At 35.9% G+C, this 26507-nt stretch overlaps 1 protein-coding gene across 1 annotated transcript in view; it reads left to right on the forward strand.

Annotated features, from left to right (window-relative positions):
- Positions 1-24198, forward strand: part of LOC110442427 — a 36155-nt gene extending 11957 nt beyond the window's left edge. Inside the window, exons 2-7 of the mRNA XM_021486029.1 lie at positions 15509-15655; positions 16457-16559; positions 18886-18979; positions 20227-20293; positions 22499-22565; positions 23101-24198. Of these exons, the coding sequence (XP_021341704.1) occupies positions 15509-15655; positions 16457-16559; positions 18886-18979; positions 20227-20293; positions 22499-22565; positions 23101-24068 (1446 nt within the window). The 3' untranslated portion in view covers positions 24069-24198. The remainder of the gene's footprint in view (positions 1-15508; positions 15656-16456; positions 16560-18885; positions 18980-20226; positions 20294-22498; positions 22566-23100) is intronic.
- Positions 24199-26507: the final 2309 nt, after the last annotated feature.

Consider the following 26507-nt stretch of genomic DNA (forward strand, 5'->3'; position numbering starts at 1 on the left):
TTTGCAGAGTTATCTTCTCTTGTGAGCAGGTATTGAGTGTTATATTATTTGTTTGTGAGAGTAACGTAATCAATTTTTGAGAAAACCGACGTAATTTTCTCCCAAACCAATGACGTAACAATCAATACCTGGTCACAAGAGAAGATAACTCTGCAAAACGCAAAGACGGAATAGCCCATTAGGATGAGAGTTTGAAGTTATCAAAACACGTTGATATTGACAGCTTTATTATGAATGCATATCACGTACATTGTTTGTATGCCGCTCTTTTCAAGGCATTTAGTAATAAAAAGAAGCATGCCAATAATTCTTAGACATATGTGGAAAAAAACACATATCTTTAAAAAGGTGACTGTGCAATAGTGTAACAGCTAAGGAAAATGAGGGATAGGGGAGGGACTGCCTTACTGGCCAGCTAGCTTTTCCACTGATGCGGTATAACTCGGGGAACCGCTCACTAGTTCAGCAACGTCGAGCGACTGCTCAGTAACTGGATGAGTGACTTGCCACACATTCACCATTAACCCTTTCAACCCTATGTAACTTTAGTAGACTCTACCATGCATTGACCTGGATGAGTCCATTATGGTCTACAGTGGTGAAAGGGTTAAAGTGAACATTAGTAAGCAATATGATAGAAATTAAATTAGAAGGACGAATTTAGTATTGGGTGAACATGGTGTTTTAACATCAAAGGGCATTAAACGGCCAAAGCTTGGATCATATAGACTATAGTAAATGGCTAATTGCTAATTTATAGCTACTGAAATTAATTAACATATTTTTGATTTTTTTTTTACTGATAGGGTGACAAACCAGCTTGTCTTTACAACATTTTATAGTTGATTGAAACTTTTTACTAATTCAAGCTTGTTATTGAATGACTTTATTAACTAATAAAATGAGTTCATAAAATTTTACATTGTGCATTTGTGTATTTTCATTATGGCTAAAAACTGTAATGAGTTTAGGTAAAGTCTACTTACGCCAATGAATTAAAAGCACTTTAAATATTTAAATTCATCTTTTAAAAGTTTGTAATGAAATTCTGTGGGAATCCGATACCATATATGCACAAAAGTATTTGTGGTCCTTAATTGTCATCATCGTAAATTTATGTAACTTTTTAATTGACTCTAAAGACTTAATTTCCTGTCCAATTTTTTTCATTATTGACATTGTAGGCCAAATATAAATAGTTTTCTGTTTCTGGTTGGTCCATGTGTCAACTCTAATTTTATGAGCCTTTATTCAGACAGTTTAAAAAAAACATATTTTTAAACAAGCAGTGTGAAATTAGTTAGGTATATGAATATTAATTGTATAGATTTTCAGTTATTATGAAATAAGTTACTATGAAACATATGAATCACTCTTATTGGCCTAGATGTAAGAGCACAGGGGGTCAGGTCTTGTACATGTTGTTGGAGGAAACCAGAGCACCTGAAGAAAACCCACTGCTACCTCCCAAAGTCAGGTGCCTTTTTGTAATGTTAAGATATAAATATTTAGTAAATTTAAAATTCTTCCCTAATAGAATATTTATATACCTGGTATGCTTTATTTTTGAAGTGGAAAAAAACTATGGTAACCTATTGCTTACCATGGACCTTGAATATAAAAAGTGTATATATTGTTTTAGTAGATCTATAGCCATTTAAGATTATTTTGGGATTCAGTGTGTCATTTGACCAATATACTGCATGCAGACTGAATGTTATAGAGTGGCTGGCACTGGTTCTAATGGTGCATAGGGTTACGGTCGACTTCAAATTCTTGATAGCTTAATGTTTACTAGAGGGAATAGACTAGTATGTATATAGCTGGCCGGGTGACTGGTTCAATCCCCAGTGGATTAACTTCTTTCTTTCCTGTTACAAGTTTTTACAAACTATACAGCCTTGGTTTAAGATACAAATGAACAATAACTGTACTGTTTAGTATGTACACGTATAATCTTGCACGCAGTAAACTCATTTTACATCAAAGCAGCATATCTATAACATTATCATATCGTTAATTGTCCGTGATATGGGTCATTTTGCATGTGTGATACTGCTAGATGTGCATTATAGAGGTCATATTACGTATACATACGGACCAACCCATCGGTATCTGCCTGTTTAACTTCCGTTGAACACTTTTCAGAAAAATCACACCTAAATCATAAGACAATAACACAAACTGGTAGTGTACTGTGTAATCCATGCAGCACCATAGATATCCATCTGTATCATTTCATTTTATTTTAAGGTTTGTTTGTTTGTTTGTTTGATTTTGTTTAACGTCCTATTAACAGGTAGAATATGATAACATGTATATGAAATATAAATTTGCTACTAATTTGTATGTTTTAGAGCAGTGTATATATATATGATAGAAAGGTGATCAAATGACCATTTCCATATCCTACTCCATTTAGTCCCTATACGCATCATTACCCTTGGGCCTTTGGCCCCTCGGGCTGAACAGAGTAAGATACGGGAGTGCATGGTCATATGGTATTGACCTCCGACCCCTTTGGGTGATACGAGGGGATACAGAAATGGTCATGCAATAACGTCAAATTACTATATAATTGTTCTTTATATTGGATATTTTGCATGTGTGATATTGCTTAGCATAGGGCATAATATTCCAGACCAACAAATATCTGCCCAGCACGCGCCATTAAATTCGTTCAACTTTCAATTGATCACTTCTCAGAAAAATCACACCTCAAACTGTTTAATGTGCTATTCTGTTCATGGTGTTTTATTTTAGGCAGAATATATATATCAATTTTCTGACAATTTTATGTGTTATTGCTAATATACTTTTGATGTTATAATAGAGCTGCATATAAAATTACAAAAAGGTTACTGTATGACCATTTCCATATCCTACTGATCTGTATCAGCCCTTGAGACAATATCAGCCCTCGACCCAATATATCAGCCCTTGGGCCTCTGACTCCTTGGCCTAATATGGGAGTCTTGGACTAATACGGAGTTAGGACATGGAAATGGTCATACGACAACCTCCGATTATCTTTTAAATGTCACCTCTAGATCTCTCGTGATAATAATTTGATCTTGAGCTGTGGCAATGATAAAAAGGATATCATATTTTTACTTGACATTCCACTCAATCTTAGCTACAGTGTACAGGCAGCGAAATATCATGGTTATAATTTATATAAACTAAAGCTATCGAAACTAAAATGGGAGGTAAAAGGCATTATCAAAAAGTGATGATTAACCTCCTGTTGAATGGGCGGTGAGCTTTAATATTTTCCTACATGTACAGCTAAAACAATTATGTTCATAAACGTATATTAATTTATTCAATGGCCCAGCATTTATTCCAAAGTTTTAAATATGAAATTACATGAAAACTCTATCATTTATCTTTTTCAAAACCATTTATTTCTTGAATTGTTGATAGATGTTGTTTCTGGATTTATACTCTAATTTCTTCAGTTTTTATAATTAATGAAAACAAGTATTTGTTTTGTTTGGCCTATTTCAGTTTTAGATAATGCACATACCTAATAGATTTGTATTTCATTTGATGTTGGGCATACATAATTTGTTAATTACCATATAAGGTCGTACAAATACGAGGATTTTTACCTCATCTTGTTGACACAAGTTTACAGTATATACATGTGTGTTTATACACTGATAGGATACGCCGAGCTAGTCTATAACACATGTTTACCAGGTATTCTGCATTATCATACAGCTATTTAATGGACTTTGAGTGTCTGACAAGTTTACCTACCTGATACGTAATATATATATATATGTGTGTGTACCATATCACACCTAGGGCAGTCGCTTTTTACCTGGTCGCCATGACAACAGGTATAAGCATCAGATAATGGTTACAGCTTATATGTATCCTGACACCTGGCAAACATATTGTTTTATCTTCTTTGAGTTGTAACAAATATATACGGTATCAGAGATAAAGTAACTTAGCCGGTATAGGGTATAGGCGTACTTACTGATTTAATGTTTATACTTGACATAACACAATCTTGCTATACTGCCATTTGTCCAGCAGAATTTTCTTATCATAAAGGCGTTTAATTTGGTGATATAACGATGTAAGTTAAGGTGCGCCCATTCAAGAACCCGGACGTTTAAAGAGAAGTTTTATAATTGTGTAAACATGAATTTTTCACCTGTACATTATAAATCACTGATGAATAGCTGATATCAGTGAGGTATAATTAATGTATATGCAGTGGTTTTTCCTGCCTATAAATTGTCAGCCCCTTTCCTTATGTGAGTTTAATATTTTTCTTCTAATTTAATGTTTTTCCTGCCTATAAATTTTTGGCCCCTAGCTTTCCTTATGAGATTTACATATTTAACTTCTAATTAAAAAAAACCCACCTCATTGATCTAAACTCTAATATATCACTAAAAGAATACAAAAAATACCTTTAAAAATTAAATGTTCATCTGAAAGAGGACATCAACATTAAATTGCTTCAATCATGTGAATAGATGAGAGGACGTTAACGAAATAATTAATTGAATTACAAAAAGACGATTGACGCACATTTTAACTAGTCAGTTGGATACCTTATACCTCCCAAGGTTTATCATTATAATAATAATTTGAGGTTCTTATATACCGCTTTATCACAACCTAGTTCGTAGGTCGTCTCAAAGCGGTTCACAAATCATTATCCATGGTTATAGGGCCTTTGCAACCAGCCAATATCCTTCTCAACTTCCTGGGGAGCATACAGCCGGGCTGCCATTTCGGCGCTCACAGCTAGCATTCTACAATTTTAGCACTACCCAACCACATACTCATTTACAGCTGAGTAGACTGGAACAAGCAATGTAAAGTATATTACTCATAGATGCAACACAGTGCCGTGACGAGAGTCAAACTTGCAACCCTTCGATCACGAGCCCGGCGTTCTTCCACTAGACTATACTGTGCCTCCCTATACAACCTAACCCTCGATACTCTAGGGGCACTTTCACTCTCTACTTAATGTGGGAGGAAACTGGAGTACCTGGAGAAAACCCACGTGTTTGGCCAGGTGATCCCATACCTTATGGGATCACCTGATTAGCTAACATATTGCATTTATAATTGATATACTGCTTTAATGTGAAACAAGAGGCATTTAAACATCATAGAAATGCAATATGTTAGCTGATTATCACCATTCTGTCCACCCCTGAAGACATATTTAAATGGTAGTCATTACATAGATTCTTTTGTATCTAAAATGAAATTTTTATTTTGTAGCATTGTTTACAAATCTAAAAGCAACTCAGCATTCAGTTTTCTAAATTTTCATTTTGAATCTGTGTGATGAATCATTTTACATTCATTTTGGATTAACTTGTCCACCCCTGAAGACATATTTGAACTCTTCCAATTCAATTGTTGGAATAGTTCATTAGCAAATTTCATAGGTGAATGAGTTAAATCACCCCCAGAAAAAAAAAACATGTTTCCTGAAAGTGCTAATCAGGTTCAGATTTGTTGACTAATTGGTTGCAGTATCAGCCGCACACTTTATAGCAAGGACCTCACAGTGTAGCGTAATTATGGGTCAACTGAAAGTCTGATTCAGTCAGTGTTCTTGAGGCGTCTGTTTTTCGATCCGTGTTGAAAGCCTGCAAAAGCCGTAGCCTGAAGACCGATGTAATTATAGGGTCTATGGTATCGGCTATGTACTAAAAAGTTAATTAACTGTTCAGTGTATCGTGATCTGACTTCCGGAGTACAAAGTCAATGATACAATTTTACTATGGAAGACCTATATAATATGGAATGGATTTGCTCCAAGATTATATTACTGGACTGGACTTTGATTGTTTGAAATGTTACCATAAGTGTTGTGGCTGGGCTATACTTAGGATTGCAGAGTTTGAGAAGTGTTGTTGCTAACAATAAATAAGAGTTGAATTTGTTTCGGTTTCAAGAACCATTTACAGTAAAACACTTGTTATTTGATTGCGTCGACCTTCAGTCCACTCCAAAGAAAAATTCTTTAATAATGTTACAATTGTCTGAAATTTCTTATCGAAAAAATCATTGTCTATACAATTTTAAACTGTCAGAAATCTGTTGGTCTTTGCAATAAAGTATGAGTCACCATAGCCACTTTCAATATTCAGGTTGACGTTTGTCTTTTACCTTTACGTTTGCTTGATTGTTTTTATTTTGATTTTGCCGACGATTTGTTGATCCTAATGACCTATAGCTAGCTCTCCTGTGTTGATGGGATGTTAAGCATGTAATAATAATATCATTGTCTTGTATCAAAGAAGCTACGTATAAGTTGTAAGGTGATTTGACGAAGGTGACCACCAATGGTGATGGGGCCACTCAAGGGTCGTTCCGAAGTGCCACTTTGCTGAAATGTCACAAATTGGACAAAAATTGAGAGTGTTTGACACATCACACTAACCCTTGTCAACGAAAAAAGACAACTTGTCTGTAATAGATGCGATAAGTTAGTTCAACTGATAAAATCAACTGGATGACTTCAAGAATCATTTAATAATAATTTAACTCATTAACAATAATCTGGAACTTTAAACACAGGTTATTTTTCCAAGATCACAGGGTATGCGGTCATTTAGAGCAGCACTCCTGTTATGTTAAATACGGTATCTCATGTGCCGGAAAAGAAACTGTACGCATGATAGATGAAATGAAAGATAGTGTTGCTCAGCATTGCAATGAGTACATGTTCAAGATTGTTCCTTTTTAGTGTTTCTAATTTTAGATCTATAAACTCATGAATTTTAAACACAGAATTTTGAACTGCATGGTACATCTTATAGAGGGAGGAAGCCAAAATTAAAAGAGTGGGGTGTTCCTTTGTCTATCATTAACAGGTTTAAGACTGTATTTTACCTGAAAGGAGTGGGTTGAGGGGTTGGGTATGTGTCAATGGGTCCCAGTTCTAGCTTGCAATAAACAGATTTGGAGTTAACCTGAAGACGGGTGGTGGGGGGAATTGGAAGGAAATTTTGTCCAGAAGAAATCCATGTGTTTTACTTGAAGAGATTGAGTGGATAGATGGATGTTTCGGGGAGGGGGGTTCTGTCTGTTTGTTTTTAAAGGTTTGAATTAATACCTTTTTAGAGGGGGTGGATGCATGGATATGGCTTAGGTTTGGCAGGGGGAGGGAGGTGTGTCTGTCTTTTACACCTGTATATTGAGGGGAAAGATAGACGCAGTTGGGGTAGGGGCTGGGGGAGGTGTGTCTGTCTTTTACACCTGTATAGTGAGGGGATAGATAGACGCAGTTGGGGTAGGGGCTGGGGGACTGTCTGTTACAGGTTTGTATTTATCTGGGGAGTATATGTACTGTACGTCACATTACAGTAAAGATTTGTTGTTACCAGGATTATAACAGTTATCAGTGCGACTATGGGGAGAGTGTGTGTCAGATGCACCAACAGTACCTGCCGGCTCCGACTCCGGTAAGTCTTCAGCTTCTAACTTATAGCAACCTGCCAATATCAAACCGCCTTATCACTGCAAATCTGACCATGCCATCAAATACCAGTAATTTCCTGCCAAAGATCAGATAAGGTCTTTAAATGCCAATATGTTAACTAACACAGCTTACTGACCGAAAACAGCACTTAAAAGTTGCAGTCTTCCCACTCAGCCTTCATCGTACCTAATATAGCTTACAGCTTATATAATGATTAATTTGACAAACCTGATCACGAAAATACTCAATCATATAATCTTTATTCAGCATGTCACAGTTCATGGGTATTTTAAAGAATTCTTTTAATGAACTAATTTTATATTGGTAGAAGAAATGATGGAGAATCTGAAATTTGTGTGGTAACTAAACTTCTAGTTATGCACTCATTATTTGTTGTTAGCTGTACCAGGGCCATAAGATGTCCATGTATGTACACAAAATGTTTTAACTTGAGCTTTAACATATTATATATATACTACATTTAAGATTATCATCTATAGTGATATAGGAACAATATTTGACCCCATGATCTTTCATGAATTCATTTTTCATCCATCTTGAAAGTTTGAGATTGATATATTCTCTAACACTGTGCTCTGGCAGAATACACTTAAAGCTGAAATATTAGTATACAAGTTACTACAGTGAATTAATCGGCATCTTGGGAGAATCTTGCCTACTTCAGTAATATAATTTAACAACTTTTAATATTAATATATATGTACAAATTAATATGTAAACTGGAAATATTAACTCATTCACCCCTGAAATTTCATAATGAACTATTCCAACCTTTGAATTAGAAGAGTTAAAATGTGTTTTCAGGGGTGAATTGTAGAATTAGTTAATAAACAGATCAATTCATAAAAGAAGAGGTTGGGGTAGAGTACGTAGTGGGAGGGGGGAATTAGGGTTGTAACTTTTAAGCATTTTCAAATCTCCTTTCATCGAAACAGAGTCTGGATAAAGTTTTTAAGATTTGCACAGCTTTCCCTACCTACCTTTACATATTTGCAATTGTATTTTTTGTGATTTGATTAAATAAAGGAATGATTCAAGTAAAAAAATCTAATACAAATTTTGTATAAAAATGTACAGGCCCCTGTGTTCACAGTCCATAGCCAATGTGGTTGTTAGACTTATCAATGGCACGGCTCATTTACAAGTTTCTTTTTCAAAGGTCATGGTAGGAGCTTGTTGAAACTTGACACCTATGTTTATACTGGCATTCAGCAATGTGCCAACATGCTATCAGATTAACAGTTAACTCATTCACCCCTACATTATAAAGTGGACTTGCCCAGTCTTTGATTGGGTAAGGTTCAAATGTGACTTAAGGGGTGAATGGGTTGTTGGTACATGTATAGGGTATCGACAAGTTAAAGTATATTCTCACCACAGCCACTATTGTGAAATATCGCTTTTTTGTCCTTTCCAAAAAAGTAATTCATAAAAACCACAGTGTTGCGATGCATTTTACAGAGTTATAGCTGCTGAAAATTTGAAAATTTGAAATTAGAAATGAAAATGACAAAACCAAAATAAGGGAGAAAGATCTAGACTGGTCGAATTCAAAACCTTTACACTGCCAGTCCTTCAATTTAGCAATGTTACCAAATAAGAAATGAACAGTACCAGATTGAAAGGGCTGCAAAGTCTGTGACAGCTAGGGGAAGTAACTCTAAGCAAGAAAAAATCCTTGCTTCATCTTCTATAATGTTTGGTTTGGTTTTACGTCCTATTAACAGCTCTGGTCATTTAAGGACATGCCAGGTTTTGGTGGTGGAGGGAAGCCGGAGTACCCAGAAAAAAACCACCGACCTGTGACCTGCTTAAGTACCTGATGACTGCATGCCCTCGTAGGCCTCATGCAAACCTGCGACCCATTGAGGGAGGGCTAGTGGTAGCAAAGTGTCAGACGTCTTAACCACTTGGCCACCACGGCCCCATCCATCTTCTAATAGTTAAGGAAGATCATGTATAACTTCAAGAAAAAACTCCCGAGGGGCACACTTCTTTACCAATATATATCTGATGCAATGGGTTCCCTTAACCTGTAGAGAACCAGCTTGAGGGGAAATCGTATTACAAATTAACTAATGATAGTTTAAATAGAACTTACACACAAACACATCCAGATCATTAATTCCTGAAATTGGATTCCAAGCAAAATCATAGATATGTGATATGAATATATATCTATCATACAGATTGTTATATTTCTTTTTAAATGTTTTAAAATTTTGAAATCAATAAACAAAAATACAGAGAAATTTTAATGATAATTATATAAATCCACCTTGTAATTACTAAGATAATGCAGCCATGTTATAATTTCCTGGGGATAACCAGACACCTTTGTTTTCTGTATAGATAATCTGAGCTTTCTTTGTTTCCAGTGGTTACTTGATTAATTAGCAACCATCATTTCCAGTAAAAGTTGCTGGATGGCAAGACGGCTTGATTACAATTCCGTATAATAATGTACGTTGTGATGATGTCTGCATCACAAAGGAAATGATTGATTATTTTTCTCCCACGCACTTTCCTGCTGTAAAAATTAATAAGTTGTAATGGTGAACTCAGTGCACCATGCTATCATCAACGGGATGTACGGTATGAAATAAGATTGATAACGCGACCCTGATTATCTTGCATAAGGAAATGATGTGATGGTGATGTTATAAGGATAGATACTTATATACATACATGTACAGTATACAAAAATTTAAAAATCACAAGAAGACTGATTCTCGAGGCCTCTCCCTGCTACACAGCTCTTCAGAATGATTTTCTCCTGTAAAAAAGAAGAGCTTTATAGAAAAGGGATTTCATTGATACTTCATGGGAATGTAACTGACTACTCCCTGACCAAGTGTTGTTATTTTTCGAATCGATCAAAAATCCAATATGGCCGTCATGGCAGCAATTTTGAAAAACTATTTCAAACTTAAAGTCAAGTTCTACTGGGCCGATTTAACTGAAACTTGGTAGGAATGATCGACTCATGGTCCTGACAAAATGTTATTTTTCGGGTCAATCAGAAATCCAATATGGTCACCACAGCTGCCATTTTGAAAAACTATTTCAAACTTAAAGTCAAGAGTTACTGGGCCCATTTAACTGAAACTTGGTAGGAATGATTCACTCATTTTTTTTAAATTTTTTTCAGGTCGATTAAAAATCCAATACGGCCGCAATGGCTGCCATTTTGGGAAAAAAATATTTAAAACTTAAGATCAAGTTCTAATAGGCCTATTTAACTGAAACTTGGTCTATGAATGATCAACTCATTGTCCTGACAAACTTAACTTAACGTTATACTTAACTATTTTTTACTCAAATTTTGGTAAGGATGATTGACATCATTATCTCCACTTCATATTTCAACAACAGAAATTAATACTGTAGGACTCAGGTGACCGTTAAGTCCCATGGGCCTCTTGTTAATTTTTTTTTATCATTTTTCTGTCTCTTCAATTTAATTTTTTATATATATTATATATATGAGCCGTCTTTCCCTAGATAGACACAGTGATTTTCACTTTCCCATTAGACAGAGCTTGAGATATCCACACTATTAATGGGGGGATTTCCTTAATGTCATTACAATTGTATGATATGTCACGTCAACAGATCTAGACGTAGATCTACACCCAATGTAGAGAGCGAGCAGTGCGAATATATAGACAGGTTGTCTTTATAGAGACAGGTTTAAGAATTACATGGAAAGAAACACTTATGATTTGTGAAAGGCAAGCAGATTTTATACACAAGTTTTACTGTACAATATGAAGTACTGTACTAATTATATATTCAGAGACAATTTGCCTGATGCAATGCATTGCTTGAAGATATATATATATCTGTATTCGGATTTATAATGTACCATGCTTAAAATTACTACAATATAACATACATGTACAAACATATGTTATGGTGTGAAAATGACCTGCTGTATATATGCTTCTGTCGCTTGGGTTTGGATAATGTCATTTCCGTGTCCACCGATCGTGATATAGATTCTACGTTCTGTCCCTAGAAGTTGAGTCAGACAATGGATTATGTATTATTAACAAACCTTATGGAACACGTACATGTATCTGTACTTCTCCTTAGCTAAATGTGAAGCCTATAATACTCCAGTACTGAAACACTAAGCCTATTTTAGGTATATGGCGGCTTAGTGGTATGATGTCCAGATTTTCATGTCGGGGCTGGTCCTGAAGGAACGGTACGGGAGGGGCACTTCTTCATAGACCCAACAGCCCATAAAATCTCAAAAGTGATCATGATTTAATATAAGTAAAGGAAGGCAAACCTTGTTTTAACCCCACCAACCATAATATATTTTACAGGTGTCTCCAACCTCCCACGTCCCCCATACGATAATTATGGAATAGCCCTCATCATACCTGCCAACCCTGGATATACTAAAAGTGGGTGATGACCCTCTTTTGAAAATAAAAAAGAGGGTCATAACGCGCGACGGGACAACAAATGAGCCTCATAAGAAATCTTTGTCATGCAACTGTATACATACTTTTTAACAGACTGAATTATTTTATTAAGATTGCTAGGTGTTTCAGAAGTCAATTATAAGATATTGGTTGTTTCTTTTTTATATACGGGTCTCATGTGCATACTGTATTCCACGCAACTTTCGCCCAGTCATATATTTTGTTTTCATCTTAATTCTTTTTTGTGTCAAAGTTTGAAATGTTTTCTAATTAAAAATGATTTATTAATAAAGCTATTTTCATGCCTCTAAGAAATGTTCCACATAGGTACATCAGTGGCAGATCCAGAGGGGTTTATTGGGCTTCAGGAAACCCCCCCAGCCTGAGAAGTTTCTTTAAAAATCATGTATTTTCACCATTTTCCTCAATTTTGTCCCACTTGGAAACCCCCCCAGGAAATTTGGAAACCCCCTTAGATAGGTCTCTGGATCCGCCACTTTACATGTATAGTTATAGAGTTTTTAGCAGTGGTCTGTGGATTCCTTAGAAGCATTGATCGAGACAAAGAACCTACGTACAGCATGCATATGTAATTAACTGCTTGGGTCGAATCTGAGTAGTAAGATATTCTTGTTGGTCGTTACAAGCTCCACTGTACTGTATAGGATGGATAGGAAATCAGTTGTCTTTGTAAATTACAATGCATGTGTTATACAATTTAGATCGTATTCTACGAAGTGCCGAACTGGTATTTAAGGATCCTCGTACCACTACTACAAAAACTGTAACTATTAATCTGGATCTGCTTTGTTTCAAAATGACTAAATAATACTAGCTTTGATCATTTAGTAAGTTCTGTAAAGAAAACCTTACCTAATAGCAATACTTTTACAAAAAAATAATAAAGACGAAAAAATATAATCAACAACAGTCTCTGAGTGTAAAACTGCAGTGGGGCTTAAGCCCTGTGAGTATTCAAACCCTGGATTTCACATTTTAACACTATTGCTTTAACCGACTGAGCTAGCTGAAGTATCTGGTCAATGAATGTGTCCTGGCCCAAATTAAATGTGATACATACCAGGTATCCAAAAGGAAGTTAAGGGGAGGCTACTGTATTTATGAAATACCAAAGTGCAGTACTGGGACAGGGATCCTTGATTAGTCATATGGTAAAATACGAATAACATTGCAGGATCTTAATTAAAGATCTAAATACAAAAAAAACTCATAAAGGACTGCTCCTTAATAATAATTACAGTGAAGGGATATGGGAAGGGATGGGCAGACCAGAAAATGTGTGGAAGTGCATATATATTTAAGGAGTGGAGCATTTATTTGGTCGAATATGGTACGTGTATGTAATGTATGAGATTAAAACTGACCCCAATAAAATATGTAAGTGAAAAATGCTAATGGCTGATTTTGTTTGAATATGCTAATGAGTTGTTTTACAACTAAAGTCAGTATCAAGTGGTGTCTTACTCCAGTACAGGGTCAATTACTACAGGACAGGCTGCCCCAGTACTTTATGATATATATATCACCTGACAGGAGGGCCTGCAGCTGGTACTACCACTCTCTCAACCTCAGGTCATATGCACTAGCAGGGCCTCTCATTACATAACAAGTTAACTTGTGCTTATTATAGGGCCAAATTTGACATGTATAGGAAAAAGGAAATAAATTGCAAATATCAGGTACAAGATCTGAAAGTTAGGTTATGTCAGGGCAGGTATCCCAAATCATGTGGCCTGACATAGATCTAATGGTGATCTGAAAATATTTAAGAGTCTCAACTTATGGTGTTAATTCCTCTGAGTCAGCTGGTGTCAAAGAAAGAAGGTTGCTCAAGGCAGATGGTATCAAAAACTTGATAGTTTCACAAAGAATGACATATCTCTCAAAGTAGAAGGTCTCAAATCTCAAACCAACAAATTTACAACAAGTAAACCTGACATAATTTGTGTTGACATTGCTGTTGCCAGTTGATGATAAACCTGACATAATTAGTTGACATTGCTGTTGACAGTTGATGGTAAACCTGACATCAACTGTTGACTTTGCTGTTGACAGTTGATGATAAACCCGACATAATTTGTTGACATTGCTGATGACCGTTGATGGTAAACCTGACATGATTTGTTGACATTGCTGTTGCCAGCTGATGCTAAACATGACATACTTTGTTGACATTGCTGTTGATAGTTGATGCTAAACCTGACATTGCTGTTGACAGTTAATGATAAACCCGACATAATTTGTTGACATTGCTGTTGCCAGCTGATGCTAAACATGACATACTTTGTTGACATTGCTGTTGAAATTTGATGGTAAACCTGACATAATTTGTTGAAATTGCTGTTCACGGTTGATGGTAAATGTGACATCATTTGTTAACCTTGCTGTTGACTGTTGATGATAAATGTGACATTTGTTGACTTTGCTGTTGAAAGTTGATGGTAAACCTGACCTGGTTTGTTGACATTGCTGTTGCCAGCTGATGCTAAACATGACATACTTTGTTGACATTGCTGTTGACCGTTGATGGTTAACCTGACATAATTTGTTGAAATTGCTGTTCACAGTTGATGGTAAATGTGACATCATTTGTTAACATTGCGGTTGATAGTTGATGCTAAACCTGACATAATTTGTGTTGATATTGCTGTTGCCAGTTGATAATAAACCTGACATAATTAGTTGACATTGCTGTTGACAGTTAATGATAAACCCGACATAATTTGTTGACATTGCTGATGACCGTTGATGGTAAACCTGACATACTTTGTTGACATTGCTGTTGACATTTGATGGTAAACCTGACATAATTGGTTGACATTGCTGGTGACAGGTGATGCTGCATCAAACCAGCTCTCTTGGGGCTGACCTCAACCAACATGATGCAGAGCGGTCAATCCTGAGTGAACCGGAGGACAACCGCAAACGCCGGACACTTGCCAGTTGATGATAAACCTAACATAATTAGTTGACATTGCTGTTGACATTTGATGGTAAACCTGACATCATTTGTTGACATTGCGGTTGACAGTTGATGGTTAACCTGACATAATTTGTTGAAATTGCTGTTCACGGTTGATGGTAAATGTGACATCATTTGTTAACCTTGCTGTTGACTGTTGATGATAAATGTGACATTTGTTGACATTGCTGTTGATAGTTGATGGTAAACCTGCCATCATTTGTTGACATTGCGGTTGACAGTTGATGGTAAATCTGACATAATTTGTTGACATTGCTGATGACCGTTGATGGTAAACCTGACATCATTTATAAACATTGCTGTTGACAGTTAATGGTTACCTGACATAATTCCTTGACATTGCTGTTGACAGTTAATGGTTACCTGACATAATTTGTTGACATTGCTGTTGACAGTTGATGCTAAACCTGACATAATATGCTGACATTGCTGTTGACAGTTGATGGTAAACCTGACATACTTTGTTGACATTGCTGTTGAAAGTTGATGGTAAACCTGACCTGATTTGTTGACATTGCTGTTGACAGTTGATGGTTACCTGACATAATTTGTTGACATTGCTGTTGACAGTTGATGCTGCATCAAACCAGCTCTCTTGGGGCTGACCTCAACCAACTTGATGCAGAGCGGTCAATCCTGAGTGAACCGGAGGACAACCGCAAACGCCGGACACTACTACTCCATAAAAACAATCAGTCTTGGGGTTTCACCCTGCAGGTTTGTATTTCCTCTCTGTAAAGCCATTCACAATAAGCAATGTCATCTTCACCAAACGTCAGGAAGAGCTAGTCACTTGACCTTTTTAGGTCAACCTGTCAAATGTCAAGGTCAAGGCTCATTCTTTCAATTAATGAAAACAAGGAATTTTTTGGTGCAGTTTTATTTTCACCATTTTTGCCCTCTGCAATGAGGGCAAATGTGACATAATAGCAAACATTAGTAAACAGTATAATGTACATAATAATTGTTTAGGGCGAAATTAAAATTACTTTGTATAAGCAAATACAGATTTTTTTGGTGAAGGGTGAAAGTTTGATGGGGCGAAAATATTCCGGTATATACTCTAGATCTAAGCTGCATGATGTCTTTTAGTGCTTGATAACTTTCAGATTTCTAATTGCATTTTCAAAACTGTTGTTGTTATTTTGAAAAAGACACTTAGGTTTTTTTACTTAAGCTCCATCACATGAAAAGATCAGTCTTTTAAGGTCATATCTTCCAATCTGATTCACTGATGATTTTCTTAAGTCTTCACAACTTTACACCGCATTACTATTAATTCTCATCTTCACCTCATCTTCACCAAACTGCATAAAGTTTTAGAACTTAACAAGTTGTAGTACATATCAAATGTAGAAACCAATATTTTCATTGGTTAATGATAATTTTTTATTTCACCATTTATACATGTTTAAAATGTGTTTGTTTAATTTGCATATTACCCCATTAATTTTATATGAATCTTCGGAGAGTTTGTTTGGTTTATATGATATGTTATTGTGCCATGTTTTTTGTCAGACATACGGTATCAAGAATAAGAAAACCAACGAGGTGGAGGTGATGACGTATGTCGACTACATCGACCTAAACAGCTCCGCCTACATCGCTGGTCTCCGGACAGGTAACGCTCGTGTAAACATTAAACAAGGGAGATAACTTTGGCTTAACAGAAAACTTCTCATATCATAGACGCATTTCCATACAATTAAAATAAGCCTTGTGTCAACACCTTATGCTATCTGTAGAGGTTCTAAAGGATTACCTACTGACAGGGGAAAAACATGTGAATCTGTAAGTGTTATTTCTTAAAATAATATTTTCAGACATATTTTTCAATAATAAAATTAATTAAATTATTATATTATCTGGCCTTGAACAGTTTAAATTCTTTATCTTATGAAACTGTTTATTTGAGGATTCGGAGGGAATGATGTACTATGCAAATAACACATATAGTATTTTCTCCATTATATAACTGGTCAATTTCTGCAAGTTTGAAAGAGTTAGCTCCCTTGTTGAGTTCAATTGTACCATATTAAAATAGACAACACCTGACTCAGGTCTGTCTGACAAAAAACAAACAAGTGGGGACATATCAGTTTTAATATGTCTATTGGTCTTCAGTCCGTCCATCCGTCTGTCCATCCTAAAACTTGTGGAAATAGTTTTCTTAATCAGAACAGAATATTTTATAATCAATGATGATGTACATGTATTATAAGACACCTCATATATAAATATTTTGGTCTGATCATTTAGATTTGTGGATTTCAATGGTCAAGTTCAAGATCACAGAATAACACCTGTATAATATTACAATTCTAAAAAAAAATTGTGGTTCTACCACGAAAATTACATTTGTATCATACATATGTATCATGTGTTTTAACACATAGCATTTTATGATATATTTATTTATCTGCACAATGTTTTATTTCTTAATTTTGCAACAGCCTGTTACTTTTAATTATTGGGAAAATATTGAATTATTTTTATTAGCTCACCTGGCACGAAGTGCCAAGTGAGCTTATGCCATGGCGCGGCGTCCGTCCGGCGTCAATATTTTTACTTTAAACGACTTCTTCTTAATAACCGAACGGCCGAGGGTGATGATATTTGGCCAGAAGCAAACTGGGATGAAGGGCTACAAAGTTTGTTAAAATCAATGACCTTCACCCATTTTCAAGGTCACTGGGGTCAAATATGTTAAAAACTTTAAACATCTTCTTCTCGATAACCAAACTGCCCAGGAAGATGATATTTGGCCAGTAGCATGCTTGGGTGAAGGGCTACTGAGTTTGTTCAAATGAACGACCTTCAATTATATTCAAGGTCACAAGGGTCTATTGTCTTAAAAAAACTTTAAACAACTTCTGAATAACCAAAATGACCAGGGTGATGATATTTGGCCAGTAGCATGCTGGGGTAAAGGGCTATCAAGTTTGTTCAAATGAATGACCTTCACCTATATTCAAGGTCACAGGAGTCAAATATGTGAAAAACATTAAACAACTTCTGAAGAATAACCAAAATGCCCAGGGTGATGATATTTAGTCAGTAGCATACTAGGATCAAGGGCTACCAAGTTTGTTTAAATGGATGACCTTGAATCATATTCAGGGTCACAAGGAGCAAATATGTTCAAAATATTTAAACAACTTGTTCTGAATAACCAAAAGGCTCAGGATGTTGATATTTAGTCAGTAGCATGCTGGGATCAAGGACTACTATGTTTGTTAAAGTGAATGACTTTGACTTATATTCAAGGTCACAGGGGTCAAATTTGTTTAAAATCTTTAAACAACCTCTTCTGAATAACCATGGGTGTTGATACTTTGCAAGTTGCATCCTGTGATGAAAGGCTATAAAATTTGTTCAACATAATGACTTAATTTGCCTGTAGCTTTATTTTAGATCACTTTCAAGTTAAGAAGTGTGAGATTTATACCAGGTGAGCGATGCAGGCCCATTGGGCCTCTTGTTGAAATTGGGAATATATTCCTACTTGTTTTGTCATTTAGGGAAAATAAGGCACTTTTTAGGTAGGAGAAACAGCCTGTATTCGGCTGTAAAACTGAGCAAATGTTTGCTGGGAAAACATGGAGAGGTCTGTTATAGAGTATAAACCAGTCCTGTTTGAACACACTGCTTTTCATGTCCTTAGCTCGTTCACATAAATATTCTCTCTTTAGTGAAATTGACACTATTGAAAATACAATGTACATTATTCCTCTTTTTGACTAATGTGATGTACCACAAATTGGAACCATGCATCTTTACCAAGGTCAAGGTAACTGTTTAAGGTCAAAGGTCAAATGCTTAGTTGCCTAATACAAATACAGAGCAAGTATAATCTTAGTTCATTTATTACAGTGTTTAGAGATTTCATATCTATGTATATATTTCAAAAGAAATCCATTGAAGTTAATGGTTTCACTTATTTATAGGAGATGTAATTCTGTCGGTGAACGGCCGTAGCATGGAGGAGGCCACGCACGCAGATCTGGTGTCGGCCATCAAACTTAGCGGCGATCAACTCAGGTAATGGTCAGTTAACAGTCAGGTGTGCAGCTGATGCACCCTGTTGTCAAGGGTTATATATATATATAAATATGTAAACTTTATTTATTTTACAACAAATATGAAAAAAGTTATTTCAACTAATATTAACCACTCTTTTTGGCCCGGATTTTAGTGCACTTATTGTGGGAGCAAACTGGAGTACCCAGAGAAAACCCACGTGGTCAGGCAGGTGACCCCATATCTTTTCATGTCCGATCGGGGAATCAAACCCTGGCTGCCTTGGTGAAAGACAAGTGCGCTATCCACTGCACCACAAGAACACCCCCTTAGGGTTTACTTATGCTAAAATTTCTATTACATGTAACTTGTGTGGTAAAATATATTCATATTAATTTAGCTTTAAGAAAGAAAAGAATCAAAATTGATATAATAAAATTACTGTATCTTCTACAGTTGTGTTTTTTTTCAGTCCACCCTCATCAGACGGTGAGAGCATTAAGTTGCCCATCATCTATCAAGTCCATCCAACTATCTGTCCATCCTTAAAAAAATATTGATATTGATATTCTCAATGAGTACTTAACACAAAAAGTACTCAAATTTTATATATTGATTTCCCTTAGTCCATAGTTTAAAATGTTTCATTTCGGGACTGATTTAAAAGACAAGATGGCCACCAGGCAGCCATCTTAGATTGTAACAATTCAAGTTTAATCTTATCACAGTTTCTTACTAACAGCTCTTTCTCAAATTTCATATCTTGGTTTCCCTTGGTCCATAAATGTACATGTTTCATTTTGGGACTGATCAGAAAAACAAGATGGCCTAGAGGCATTTTTTTTTCTTTTCTCAAGAAGTAAACAATAAACAATGACCTCACTTTGAAAAAACAGGCTCAAACCCAGCAGTATGGAATTTTTTAATCAAAAGTTACGACACGATACATTTACTATTGACAAGACTATAAATCAACAGATCAGTGAGAAAAGAAGAGAAATGAAGGGAAAAGATCAAATTTACATGGAACTTCTTTGATAAAGATCTTACGATGGTGGGCACTATAAGATCCCTTTGGGGTCTCTTGTTCAGAAAGCCAATTTAAATAAACATGTCAAAATGATTAAATTGGTTTATAACATAAACTGTATAAAGTCTGATCCCAGCTACATTTATGACCCTTGACCCCTAACTTTTATTAACAGTATGAATTTTGACCCCTAGCTTACAAATAACATGCTATATATACATGACTGTTGTTTCTGTAGGCTTGTGGTACTGTTTGAGGACTGTGTCCACAAGGTGGAGCTGTATGACCGCATCATACGCCTCAAGGTAAGTGACATACACTTATGTCAGACCCCTCAAGGTAGGTAACATACACTTACAGTAAGTCATGCGTCGTCTCAAGTTAGGTGACATACTCTTAAGTCATACCCCTCAAGGTAAGTTACATATACTTAGTCATATGCCTCAAGGTAAGTGACATATACTGAAGTCATATCCCTCAAGGTAAGTGACATACTCTTAAGTCATACACCTCAAGGTAAGTGACCTACACTTAAGTCATACGCCTCAAGGTAGGTGACACACCCTTAAGTCATATGCCTCAAGGTAAGTGACATATACTGAAGTCATATCCCTCAAGGTAAGTGCCATGCTCTTAAGTCATACACCTCAAGGTAAGTGACCTACACTTAAGTCATACGCCTCAAGGTAGGTGACACACACTGAAGTCATATGCCTCAAGGTAAGTGACTTACACTTAGTCATATGCCTCAAGGTAAGTGGCATATCTACTTAAGTCATACGCCTCAAGGTCAGTGACCTACACTGAAGTCATATGCCTCAAAGTAAGTGACATACACTTAAGTCATATGTCTCAAGGTATGTGACATACACTTATGTCATATGCCTCAAAGTAAGTGACATACACTTAAGTCATATGCCTCAAGGTATGTGACATACACTTATGTCATACACTTAAAGGTATAATAACAACAATGTTTATTCTTCTTACCTGCCGCTCTTATGTCTTTATTATCCACCCACAACAAGGTGGGGCAGGGGGTATACTTAAGTCTGTCTGTCTGTCTGCCTGTCTAACCCTCTGTCTATAGACACAGCGTCATTCACTCTACACCCTAAAGTACTGCGCACCATATTCAGTGATACTCGGTACACAGAACCCTTACACCTTACATGGAGGGAATGTGTATATATTATACTTACCTCCCTTGTCCCCAGTTTATGGAGTTACGCTAATTTGTTGAAAAAAGATTATTATTCAGACACACTTCTCCATCAAAAGCATTGCACATATTTCAATTATACTTTATTCTTACATTGAGGGATTTTGATGAAATATGTAATTCGACATTTCCTCCCCTTTATAAGGAGTTTTACCCCTAATTAGTTTGAAATAATTGTTTGCACATCCTCCCAAAGTACTCTATGATTTAGATAATACTGGTTGCACAGAGCCTTGACATAAAGGGGACTTAAATAAAACAATTGAATTGGCATTACCTCCCCTTTTACGGATTTATGTCCCTTTACTTAAACCTTACTTAATAACACTCGGGAAAGAAACTTATTCTTCTTACACTTCTTGGGGGGGGGGGAGTAAATATAAGTCTACCTTTATGGGGTAAATATCTTACATAACTTATGGCATAACACTGTTTTTGTATTACCACCATACTGTAATGCTGTAAATTTGTCACCTTAATGTTTTGCAATATTACTACAACAGCAGTTGCGGTTGCTTTGGAAACACAATATTTTGTACGCAAATATATGACTGTTTTAACACGAAGGTACAAAAAATTACCAGCAAATATTTATATGAAGAAAATATTTGCAAACACAAAAACCAAGTGTTAACCTGGTAACGCTTCCTACCGGCTCGGCTAGAGAGAAATTTCTCTTTAGCTCATTCGGTAGAGCATAAGACTGGTAAGCCAGAAGTCTGGGGTTTGGACTCCTGACGGATCCCGGATCTATCAAGAAAATAATGACCTCTGTTACATTGGCGCCCATGTAGGGAACTGGGAGATTTAACAAAATTTTCAGCGATACTTGCAAGGAATCGCTATGACCCCTGAAAAACTTGGAACGAGGTCTTTCCTGTTTCCTGGAAGGGGAGTATGTCACCCTGGTAAAATACTAGCCGCCTCCTTCTGACTCGGCTAGGGAGAATTCTCTATAGCTCATTCGGCAGAGCGTAAGACTGGTAAGCCAGAGGTCCCAGGTTCGACTCCTAGCGGAGGCTTTGAAAAAATACAAACCTCTATTACACAAGGTAGACCATGCATACACTTAAATACCATAATATGTTATGGAGTATCCGTTCAAATTCACTTTCATTTTGGCATATTGAAATGAAATTGATAAAAAATTAAAGGATATATCACATATCATTCAAATTTTAAATTGTTAGAATTTCATCAAACCCTTTGAATTCAATTGAAAAAAAAAAATCTTATATCAGGAATTATTTGCACACTTATCATGATGATAATGTTTCTTTCCTTGCAGAGAGTCGTAACCAGCAAGATGAAAGAGTTACGGGATCTTGAGTTTCAGGAAAGAGAAATATTAGACAGTAAGTTTAAAAAACTATCCAGGTATCTACTGTTTACGTGCAGGAGAAAGAGGAACATCTCTGCCTCAGATAAGACAAAGGCCTTCAAGTTTGTTTCACTTCTTTATCTTTGTACAGGATAACACATTCCAGGACTTGATAATTGAACGATATTCAATTTTCCATATCAATATTATAAAACACTTGTTATTTGAGAGTTTTTAATTTTATGATAGTGCTTTCATTTGTGAGGATTCTGAATTTGCAGATAAATATTTAAATATAAATGTCCCTTGATGCTAAATAAATTATACGACATATCAAATGATTTTCTTCCGGAAATTTATCATATAAATATCTCACAATTTTACGGTTTACAGTTAATTTACCAGGTATCTTCATGATGTTGATGATGATGATGATGATGCATTTATAATGGTGATGATGATGTTTATGATGTTAATGGCGATTATAATGATGATGATGATGATAATGATGATGATGGCAATGATTACAATGATACACACTTGTTAATAAGGTCACGTGTATGTTTCAGGTTACTGTGAGAGCAGGGGCATCAGTCGCTATGACAACATCAGACAGAGTGTGTACAGTACAGCGTCTAGCAGTAGTTGGGATCGCTACAGCGTTTTATCCTCCCAGAATATCAGTAACTTCCCCAAGGCCCAACAAAGCTTACCCAAGATCCTGATCAGCGGGGACAGGTTTTCTGACAATGTTTTAGTTTACGGTGAGGAGGACACCGGATCACTATTGAGCGAGACGCTTTGCCTTGCAGACAGTTACTGCGACACGTCCTATGCAGATTCTGAAAGTGACAGTGTTTCTGGTCTTAGGTTTACTTGTGATGGACATAGTGTCAACTCTGACAGTTTGGGCAGTGTTAGAAACGGTGTTAGAAGTCAGGAGAATGGCCCCACAGGGACAATCAGGCCAGCTGATGGAAATATAGGTGCTCTTTATGAAGATCAAGCCCACGAGGATTTCGACGATCTGTCGATGGACAGGTTTGGCCCAATTGACATTACTTTCAATCCCTTACTCAGACATGACATCAGAAAAATAAAATCTGAAGGTCATATGGAAACCCTGGAATGGAAGTCATCAAGAAAAAGTGAACAAAATTTGAAACATACTAACAAGCTCAAATTGCCAAATGTAACTGGCTGTGCTAGAGAATCAAAACAGCTGTTAGAGGAACAAAGGTGTGGATCATTTAGGTCACTTCAGGAACATGGCTGGCATGAAGGTGACAGGTCAGAGGTTAATAGTTCAAGGTCGGAGGTCAGACACAAACAATTATCATTAAACTCACTTGAGAAAATAAGTACACGTCAAACAGACCAGTCCACTCTGGGAACAACAGCTAGTATTACACCCCAGAAACGGCAGATGTCAGGCGATGTTTTTCCAAGTGAAAATTTTGATCACAGCATTAAGATACCATTCCTACATTCTGGGCCTGTCCATATCAATGAGCGGTCAGAGGTTACAAAGTTGTGATGTCATAGTGGAAAAAAACACTGGAATTATTGATCAATTTATTCAGAGCTTTCATTGGGACATCCTCGATATCCAGGGGTTACGCTCACTTTCGCTCTATACACCCCTGAAATATGTCATAGCAAAATTGAAGGCATGAAGATAGCTGTTTGACTGGTCTCGGGTAAAAAAACCTGACCAATCGCTAGGCTGATACCTGTCCTAGATTACAAAGGAGAGACGCGCGACTTCAAAGCTTGTTAATTTTTACCGTTAGGTGACTGTGTGATTCTTTTGATGTATATCAAAGGATCTAACTAGTTTTCTTTTCCCATCTACAAGGTGGCAAACACTGAGCCTTCAATTTTGCTATTACATATATTCCAGGGGGGGGGGGGGGGGGGGGGGGGGGGCAGAGAGTGAAAGTGAGCATAACCCCTGGGTATGGAGGATGCCATTTGGGTGATATATATAATAGATACTTAAATCATTTGTATTACATTGATTCGTGTTGCAAATATATTTATGAGATATAATTTCTATAATGTCCTGGCAATTAATGCCTATTAATTACCAAAGATACAGACTAATGAAGAAAAGAGCCAGAAATGATAGGGTATATTGTTATGTGATAAGTGACTAAATATTCTGTATTAAGCCCACCTGACCCATTGTATTAATATGGCAACAAATAAGAAGTATATGCTGTATTTTTTACCATGGAAACTAACAGGAAGTGTGTTGTGATGTTACCATGGAAACTAACAGGAAGTGTGTTGAGATGTATGCTTAACATGGAGACATAAATGAGATGTGATTTTGTGATGGTAACCATGGAAACTAACAGGAGGTATGTTGTGATGCGACCATAGAAACTTGCAGGAAGTGTGTTGTGATGTTACCATGGAAACTAACAGGAAGTATGTAGTGATATTACCATAGAAACTTGCAGGAAGTGTGTTTTGATGTTACCTTGAGAGACATTTAGGAGATGTGATTGTGTGATAACAACCATCGCTACAAATATGAAGAGTGATGTTAATTATTATCATGAGAGCAAGTTGAGAAAGAAATACAATATTTACTGTGATGTAACTATGGTAACAAACAGGAAGTACTATGTTGTTAATAAACTTGAAGAATCCTGTTAATTATTCCATGGCCACAAACAGCCCAAATGATATGTTATAATGTTAACAAAAAAATGGGAATTATGTTGAGATGTTACAACAGGAAAAATGTTTTGATTAAGTCACCTTAGCAACAAACATGAGGAGTGTTGTCATATTACCATGGCAACAAATAGAAAGTAATATATGTTATGTCTGATGTGTTTCAATGGGGGCACATAGGAAATGTTTATAACCATGGAGACAAAAAGGTCTGTTGTGATGGTCACCAAGACAACATATTGAGTATATGCTATCATATTAGTAACTAACCGGATTCCAGAGGTATGTTGTGATGTTTCCATGGAAACAAACAGGAAGTATTCAATATCACCATAGTAACAAGATGGAAAGATGTTGTGATACAACTTACATGTCTGTGCTACATATATATGATTAGAAATATTATATAATTAAAGTTATTCAATCTTATACAATGTAATATAACGCTATGAATCAAAATGGTTGATTAATCAAATCTTGTATCACTCATTGATGTGAAGGTATCACAATGTCAAAAAAACCAAATGCATACTGTGATAATTTCAGGGGAGATAATAAGGGCCTAACTGCACACATTATCAGAGGTAATTTATACTCTTAACATGTATAGAATGCTCGACAATATAAAACAATGGACCAATAGTACGTTGTCATATGAGATAGCCAAATGAACAATACATGTTGAATGCCCTGTATTGTGTAGAAACTGTTTGTATTCAAAATGCATGTATAATGGGGAATATTAATATTTCATCAATACATGTATATGTCAAAAATGCCTATTTGAACCACATTAAGACTGACACTCTAATTTCTAAAAATAACAATTCCATAATATCATTTTTTTTTCTGCTTATTAAGTCAGAAAATTGAAAAAGAGCTAATAGGTGTCAAGAAAATTAATGTTAACAGAAAATGGGGATTTCTGGGCAGAAATGGATATTATACTATACAGGTAGTATACTTCAGTATATTTCTGTATATGTGCCAGCTTTAACTCATTCACCCCTAAAGACACATTTAAACTCTTCTAGTTCAAAGGTTGGAACAGTTGATTATGAAATTTTAGGGATGAATGAGTTAAGTAGCAAAACTTGAAAAAAAAATGAACTATTTGTTATAGTATTTTTCTTGTGAAAAGACTTTTAAAAATTGATTGTAGTGAACATAAGCTTATACAGTACTACTTTTATTTATTTGATTTGATTTTTAGTTTTTGAAAGTGTCAATGAACTGAGTTTCATTATTCTTACCTAACCTAATAAGCAATATAGCTGAGGCTTTGCAG

Source organism: Mizuhopecten yessoensis, unplaced genomic scaffold, assembly GCF_002113885.1.
Source record: "Mizuhopecten yessoensis strain PY_sf001 unplaced genomic scaffold, ASM211388v2 scaffold716263, whole genome shotgun sequence".
Classification (NCBI taxonomy): Eukaryota; Metazoa; Mollusca; class Bivalvia; order Pectinida; family Pectinidae; genus Mizuhopecten; species Mizuhopecten yessoensis.